General features: G+C 28.3%; 1 protein-coding gene across 2 annotated transcripts; it reads left to right on the plus strand.

Annotated features, from left to right (window-relative positions):
- Positions 1-6,841: 6,841 nt before the first annotated feature.
- Positions 6,842-8,747, plus strand: LOC132033833 (F-box protein At4g18380-like). 2 transcript variants are annotated; one of them, XM_059423945.1, is made up of 2 exons: positions 6,842-7,331; positions 7,929-8,747. In XM_059423945.1, the coding sequence occupies exons 1-2, from the start codon at positions 6,884-6,886 to the stop codon at positions 8,588-8,590; spliced, it is 1,110 nt and encodes a 369-aa protein (XP_059279928.1). In that variant the 5' UTR covers positions 6,842-6,883; the 3' UTR covers positions 8,591-8,747. The 2 variants fall into 2 exon arrangements, with proteins under 2 accessions (XP_059279928.1, XP_059279929.1); XM_059423946.1 differs by having other exon boundaries at positions 6,843-7,331; positions 7,932-8,747.
- Positions 8,748-9,151: the final 404 nt, after the last annotated feature.

Genomic DNA, 9,151 nt, shown 5'->3' on the forward strand with positions numbered 1-9,151 from the left:
CTAATATTCCTTATATGATGATATTTGAATTGCACATGTTTTAACTTTTAATTCAAATTCAAATTTTTTATTTCAGTTCAAATATTTGTATTAGAATATTTTCTCTACATAGAAAGAGAAATATAGAAAAGGAAATCGATATTTATTTATATAGATTGCAAATATTCTGATGTCCGTATAAGGAGTAATTTTATATGACTATTTTTCAAATTATATGGCATTATTTCTTATAGGGTAATATTTCAACTGCAATTAATAACTCTTCTTAAAATCCAATCAAATAGAATGTGTCGCCAAGTGGCTTATTCATATTATGCCACTTGACTTAATATTTAGACTACTTTATATATATATATATATATATATATATATATATATATATATATATATATATATATATATATATATATTAATTATTATTATTATATATTAGGTAAGTTCATTATTAATAGATTATTAAACTACTACTAATATTTTAATATCGTATGAATTAATAATTATTTTTTATAATTAATATTAATAGAATTTGTTATCACTTGTTCATATTATGAACCAATTAATAACTTTTATAATTAATTAATATTAAGCTAGATACTATATATATATATATATATATATATATATATATATATATATATATATATATTATATTAACAACTCTACTACTATGTGTTGATAATATCGGATGAATATATTAGGTGAGTTCATTATTATTTTCATTATTATTATGAACAACTACTACTACTATGTGTTGATAATATCGTATGAGTGTATTACGTGAGTTCATTATTATTATTATTAATAGTAATAGTAGTAGTAGTAGTAGTAGTAGTAGATTCTTAAATTAGGTAATATTTTGAACTACAATTAATAACTTCTTTTATAATTAATGCAAATAGAATTTCTTTGCCAAGTGGCTTATTTATATTATGCCACTTGGCTTAATATTAAGCTAGACTACTCTCCTTTTATATATATAGATAACAACTCTACTACTATGGGTTGATAATATCAGATGAATATATTAGGTGAGTTCATTATTATTTTCATTATTATTATTATTAACAACTACAACTATTATGTGTTGATAATATCGTATGAGTATATTACGTGAGTTCATTATTATTATTATTATTATTATTATTATTATTATTATTATTAGTAGTAGTAGTAGTAGTAGATGATTATTAAATTAGGTAGTATTTTGAATTACAATTAATAACTTATTTTATAATTAATGCAAATAGAATTTCTTTTCGCCAAGTGGCTTGTTTATATTATGCAACTTGGCTTAATATTAAGCTTTTATATATATATATATATATATATATATATATATATATATATTATTAAATTAGCTAATATTTTGAACTATAATTAATAACTTCTTTTTTAATTAATGCAAATAAAATTTGTTACCAAGTGGCATGTTCATATTACGCAACTTGGCTTAATATTAAGCTAGACTACTCTCCTTTTATATATATAAATATAGATATAGATTAATTATTATTATTATTATTAGATTATTAAATTAGCTAATATTTTGAGCTACAAGTAATAACTTATTCTATAATTAATGCAAATAGAATTTGTTGTCAAGTGGCTTGTTCATATTACGCCACTTGGCTAAATATTAAGCTAGATTACTCTCCTTTTATATAGATTATGATTATTATTATTATTATTATTATTATTATTGTTATTGTTATTATTATTATTATTACTATTATTATTATTATTATTATTATTATTATTATTATTATTATTATTATTATTTTGAACTACAATTAATAACTTCTTCTATAATTAATGTAAATAGAATTTTATTGCTAAGTGGCTTGTTTATATTACGCCACTTGGCTTAATATTAAGCTAGACTACTCTCCTTTTATATATATAAAATATGATATTATTAGATTATTAAATTAGGTAATATATTGAACTACAATTAATAACTTCTTCTATAATTAATGCAAATAGAATTGTTGCCAAGTGGCTTGTTTATATTACGCCACCACTTAATATTGGCTTTTATATATATATATATATATATATATATATATATATATATATATATATATATATATATATATATATATATATATATATATATAGATTATTATTATTAGATTATTAAATTAGGTAATATTTTGAGCTACAATTAATAACTTCTTCTATAATTAATGCAAATAGAATTTTGTTGTTAAGTGACTTGTTTATATTACGTCACTTGATTTAATATTAAGTTAGACTACTCTCCTTTATATATATATATATATATATATATATATATATATATATATATATATATATATATATATATATATTAATTATTATATTAGGTAATATTTTGAACTACAATTAATAACTTCTTCTAATTAATGCAAATAGAATTTGTTACCAAGTGGTTTGTTTATATTACGCCACTTGGCTTTAATATTTAGACTACTCTCTTTATATATATATATATATATATTTGAACTTATATAAATAGTGTATAATTTTCTGACGAAAGATGTTCGAATGAACCCTCTAGCTATTATTACATTTTTTTGACTCGTGGAAAGTGAAAAGGCAGAAGCGTCGGCTAGTCAGTCACAGACTACTTGACTTCCTTACGATGATTCAACGTTAATGACCTCATTCAATATTTTTTTTTGGTCGGCTCTCCATAGATACGTCCCCCTAGTGTGAGGTCCAATGTTACCTGACATAAACAATTAGTTTATTTTGCCGGGTCAAACTTTTTTCTAGGAGCCGAAGTGGCATATCCCATTAGAGTGATTTTATAAGGAAAAAAAATCTAAAAATTAAAGGACTTTATTAATTTAAAACTTAAGTTATAGTAACTTTACTAAACAATTCTACATAATTAAGTGATCGTTTGAAAAATCTACTCAAAACTGTATTTAAATGACATTGTGTCACAGACAAGACCTATACGCTAACAGCAGTAAAAGTCTACCGTAGAAAAGGTGTAAAAGTTTGATTCCAACTTTCCCTCCTTCTGCTCCCCTTTTCAAATTTTATGTTGTAATAATAATAATAATAGTAATACTTATAGTAATAATAATAATAATAAAAATAATAATAGTAGCAGTAATAATAATAATAATAATAAGGTTTAAGTCAGAAGGTTTAAGTCATCAACAGCCACCTAAACCTGTCCACAGATTCCACTTAGACACCTTAACTTAGGCTTGTACCACTTCAAATTTGAACTATTTAGACACTTTTTTGACAATCAGCAAAAATATAAAATGTTTGTAATACACTCTCGGTGATGTTGCAAAATGACCAATTAAACGACGACATGTGGCAGATGAGTCCAAAAAATTATTAAAAAAGAGAATTGAGTTAAAAAAAAAAAAAAAAACTTAAACCCTAAATGTAACCTAACCAGCCGCCACCACGCACCCAACCCTTCCCCTGCTATCCCATCGGAAAACAGTCACCCACCACCATCTTCTCTTCTTTGTTTCTTCTTCTTTTATACCACAATTCAACAAATGGTTGAATCAGATTCAAAAAAAAAAAAAAAGAAAGAAAACTCTAATGGTGACAACATTTCATATCTGGAGAAAAAATCGACAAGGCGGCTGCGTTAATGGCAAAGGTGGTGGTCGTCGTTCAAAAGAGGAGGAAGAAATGGGCGAGATGGCAGCGATAATGACAGATCTGAATGATGGGTATTTCATAGTGTTTGAGGATTGTTCTCTTGTGAAATTTGCGTTGCTTGTTCCATTTAAGAATGGAATTTTGTAGATTCTATTCGATTCAAAAGAAGATTTGTGATGTGAGGATGGTGATGGAGGAGGTGAAGTGGCCGGAGAAAAACAAAAAAAGGGAAGACGAAAGGTGTACGGCGGCGGCGGAGGATTGATAGTGTGGCGGCGAAGAGGGAAGGAAGAGAAAGAGATTTTTTTTTTTTTTTTAAAAAAAAGACTAATTAAATGCCTTTCACGAGCCCAGAATTTGAATTTCACCCCCATGCGCAAAAAGTGTTCAGCAAAAGAGTTTAAGTGTTTAATGTGGTATAAATTCGGAGTTTAGGTATTCTAATAAATAGGTAAGAAAGGCTTAAGCATTTTGAGGATAGTTTTCATTTTAAGAAATATTCATTTATCTTAATCGATAAATTTATCACAATTTAGTTAATATAAATGACTCATCCCATATCATATTTTGATTTTCGATATGACACGACTTACGCCTAATAATAATAATAATAATAATAATAATAATAATAATAATAATAATAATAATAATTGTAATAAGAAGAAGAAGAAGAAGAAGAAGGAGAAGAATAACAACAACAACATAAATAACACTAAAAAAGTCATTCATAGTTCGATGGCATAAAGAAAAACTATTTCGCATAAATGAGTAGGGTTGGATGGCATATTTGGGCCTTTTAAAGTAATAATAATAATAATAATAATAATAATAATGCCACAACAATAACACTAAAAAAGGCAGCCTGGTATACAAAGCATCTTGTGATGTGATGTAGGATCTAACTTTAACTCAAATATTAGTGGTAGTTACGTAGTCGAACTCATGACCCATAAAGCAACAATAACATTAAATAATAATATTAAAAACTTTCAGTTCTCAACGAAGACAAAAATATTGGATAGTCTTTTAGTGCACAAAGTTATTCAATATCTAAGGTGATAGGTCGCCGAAATTAGTCGAAATTGTTTACCAAAGGTACAGTTGAATTTGTTTAGTGATTTAAGGGATACGCGAATTGATTTGTTATAAACGAGAGTAAATTATAAGTAATAAGTAATGAAATCAAGTAAATATAAAACAAGAATGCAATAAATTGAGCCTGGGTCGTATGAACTCTGAAGGAATCTCTCGGTGAGGACGAATCCGGATAAACACTTAACCTTTAGAAACACGTTGAATCCAGTGCAAATAGTAAGTAAGAAGTAGTATAATTTACTTGTAAGCGTGAATGTAAATTATTATGCTAGAATTGAATGTCCTCCAACATTGAGATTGAGCTCCTTTTATAGGTGATAATCATTAGCATTAAGATGTAGATCATGCCACTTAATGAACAATAATTGCAAATAATGCTACTTAATTACAAAAGCATAATGTTTGGTTACATATCCGGACCGGATGTGTGACGCTTGGAACTCATAAATGACCCGTGACAATTGCGCCGCAACCTTTGTCCTAGGTCATGCGGAATCATTATCTTCAAAATAAAGGATGGATAAACAGGGGCAGATTTAAAGGGGAGTGAGGGTGTTCACCCGAACACTCTCGACAAAAATTTCACTATATATATAGGGCAAATTTTCTCTGTTTATGTACACATATAAGTTTGAATATCCAAACAAATGTAAAAGGGTATCTCAAGCGGTTTATGGTGTTCAAAATTTTCTCTAGTGTCCAAGTTCGATTCCTAGGGACAGTATTTTTTTTATATTTAGCTTTTATTATTTTTTTCGAACCTCCTGAATGAAAATTATAAATCCGTCACTGTGGATAAAGCTCAAATGCCCAGTTTCAAAATAAACAATGGTGGTTTAAAAAAAAAAATTTAGTATCTTGTATGAAATATATCTCCGATTATTCTCATCTACGATATGTCATATCACCCCGTGTCACGAGTAATGAAAGATTTTCACCGTATATAGAAATGCCTGTGAGCAGAATCGAATACTATGATTAAAAATAAAATAATAATAACAATAATAATTTAAAAAGATATACAACCCAATAATAAAAAAATATAAGTCGACCAACTATGATCCCATGTCGTTGTTTGGATAAAGATAAGTTTGCCACGCACTTTGAAATAGAAATACTACCTGTCAACACAACACGAGCATCCATCTATCGTGTGCTACACTCGGTCTTCCCTTATCCCAAAGTCAAAAAATACCCACGCCTACCAAAAACGTGTATACAATGTACTAATACTACTCTAGAATCTCTTACTTTTCCATTCCCAAAACCCTTCATCCAAAGCCCACCCCAAAACTTTCATACATAAGATATTTCCTCCGTTTTAATTTATTTATCTGATTTTAATTTGATATAAAATTTAAAATAATAAAGAAATTTTTTAAATTTAACAAATTTAAAAATATGTAAAATATATTAAGATATCATTTAATCGTGTGATTTTAAACATATCATATGAAAAGTTATAATTAAAGAGTTATCAAAAAAGAAAAGATACGTTCTTTTTTAAAAAAATTAAAAAGGAAAATAAGACAAACAAATTAAAATAGAGAGAATAACAAAAATGATCCCTTGTCTTTGATAGTAAGTTTAAAATAGTCCTTAAAGTGTCAATTGAGTAGTTTTGATTCTTTAAATAATAAGATTGAGCACTCTTACTCCCCATCAAATATTCATCAAACTCAAATTGTTAAATTTAATTGAAATTGTGAAAAAAGAAAAGTTAATTAGAAACACAATTTTTTTATTTTTAATTTTGAAATCTCATAAACTGGACAAAAAGAACTATACCAAATAGAAAAAATAGGCAAAGTAATAATAGAAATTACACTTCAAAAAGTTACATCAGATACTTGAAATATACAAAAATTAACATAGACTATATCCTTACTTCCAAATATAAGCTCGTTCAATCTTTTCTATTTCTACAGTTTCAATTAAATTTAAAAATAAATTTTGGTAAATATCTGATGAAGACTAACTAAAAGTGCTTATTTTTATTTTTAGTACATTTACGGAACAAGAAACTGCCCAAGTAATATTTAGGGTATTTTGAACTTACTACTAAAAATAAGGGACCATTTTTGTCATTTTCTTTCCAATACCTCCATAAATAACAAATTCATCAGCAACATAAAAAAGAACAAGAAAAGAAAATATATCATCAACAATGTCTATTATTGAAGAAATGGAAGACTTCTTTGATCTCTTACCAGATGCTATTGTACTTTCAATCTTTGATAAAGTTCAAGATGCTAAATCTCTTTGCATTTCATCATCTCTTTGCAAGCGTTTTCACTTTCTTGTCACCCAAACACAGTATATTTCCCTTACAATTCCACCACAAAAGTCCCACAAATCATCACCAAATAATAATACCAATAGAAATCAATTTATTGGGTTTTTAAACAGAGTTTTTGTGAAACCATTTCAGTTTATTCTTCAACAAATCACTAAATGGAACCCTCTTTGTATGCCTCTAATTCTTTCTACCAAGAAAAATGATAAGTATAATTGTTGTACTTGTTCATATGCTTCACCTACTGAAATTCTGAGAAACTTCAACGAGATCAAGGAACTAGAAATTCGACTTCCATCTCCTGCCAGCAAAAATACTGGTATTTTATCTTACTTTCTTTTTTAGTCCGTTTAAAAAAAAGTCTCTAATCTTTTTTTGATAATTTTTTAGTTTTAACTTTTCGCGTGACATGTCCAACATCAAGAACATTTGGTACATTCTATATATTTTTAATTTAAGATCACAAGATTTAAAAATCTTCTCTACTTTGTATTGTAACGAGTCAAAATAGGACAAATAAATTAATACGGAGGGAATATTATTTTGGGAAATTTCCAAAAATATATAGTTTTTGAGAATGATTACGCCACATAGCCCAATATACATATTATACAACATTATATCTGGGGAAAACAGTATACATAATGAGTGATAATGTATCAACCTTGTATAAAATGTATAATAGTGTGTAAAAGGTGTTTATACACAAATATGAGCTAAATTGGGTTAAAAATTCAAAGTATGGGCTACGTGACGTAAGTATTTCCAAAAATAGACATAGAGCGTAACTTTCCCTATTACTAAATATAAATATGGTAATCATGTGATTGTGGTAGTTTTGATATTATAGGAATGTTAATAGGGTCATCTCCTAATATTCTTGTCTTTTTACTGTTTTCATTCTCTTTGATTTTAGCAGGTACTAACAATGCTGGTGGTGCATTGCTGAAATGGAAAGCAGAATTCGGAAGCCAATTGAAAAATTGCTTGATTGTTGGTGGAACATCACTTTCCCCAATTCAGAACAAACGTATCAGAGAAGAAGATGATGTTGAAAGTGTTGATATTAGGCGACGAGATGATCCTACTTCGATAGAGTTGCAACGAATGACAAACGATGAGTTGAAATTGCGAATTGTTTGGATAATTTCATCCTTAATGGCAGCATCATCACGACATTGTTTATTAGAAGACACGATTAAGGAGAAGAAAACGATCAACAACGTGGTGATTACGGATGATGTTGGTCAGGGAAAATGTTGTATTTACGGCGAACAAGTAGAAGAAATGAGGAGAAATAATACGGAGGGATTTTCGACTAAGATGCCTGCATTGAAGGTGAAAATGTGGTGTGTGCCGGAGCTAGAGTTGCATGCGGAAGGGTGCGTGATGAAAGGGGCGACGTTGGTGGTGATAAAGCCGGTGGACGAGTGGAGCAAGGCGGATGAAGGCAGAGATTTGGTGGCTAAAGGGTTTGGTTTTGCCGGAGAAGGGAAAGAGGAAAAGGTGTTTGATGAAGTTGCTAGAGAGTTGGTTAAGTTAGAGAGGAGTTACTCTCTTGAAATGAATTCCTTTTGATTCTTCCTATTGAGGTTGATTTTGGACAAAAGAAAGAATTTGTTTTTCGAGCAAGTTAAATATTGTTGTGATTTGTAAAGAAAATTTTCCTTCCCTTTTTGTTGCCAATTTTTTAATGTTTATTCTCGGAAAGTTTAGTAAATGATGAAGTTGGAATGTGAAGATCATGGAAGTTATTACTAGTATTATTTTTTTGAAAAAATTTCATATATAGCTATAGTTTGAGTATTACGAAACATAGCTATAGATACAGTGTCCGCGCTCACAATAGAGTTGTATCAGCATGCAGTTGCACTGCTGAAAATCGCACTATCAACACATAAGTGAAAGAGCTGTATCAACGCATACGATTCGAAAAAGAGTTGTATGTGTATTTGCTACGCAAATCCAAAATATGCGTGTGTGTTGTGTATTTTTTGGAACTATGTTTGTATCATTGTTTGAAATTATAGCTATGTATCATAAATACAGTCTAAATGTTTGCCACGTCGCGTAACCTTTCCTTTTTTTTTTTTCCCTAATATACCACAATGCACATATGGTGCCTAGTGGCTAATTTTA

This window comes from Lycium ferocissimum, chromosome 10 (assembly GCF_029784015.1).
Source record: "Lycium ferocissimum isolate CSIRO_LF1 chromosome 10, AGI_CSIRO_Lferr_CH_V1, whole genome shotgun sequence".
NCBI lineage: Eukaryota > Viridiplantae > Streptophyta > Magnoliopsida > Solanales > Solanaceae > Lycium > Lycium ferocissimum.

What these genes read in the sequence shown, in the direction of transcription:
- LOC132033833 (XM_059423945.1), top strand. Translation starts at nt 6,884, where the DNA reads ATGTCTATTATTGAAGAAATGGAAGACTTCTTTGATCTCTTACCAGAT. An exon ending in TCCTGCCAGCAAAAATACTG is followed by an intron (nt 7,332 to 7,928) that starts GTATTTTATCTT and finishes CTTTGATTTTAG; the next exon opens with CAGGTACTAACAATGCTGGT.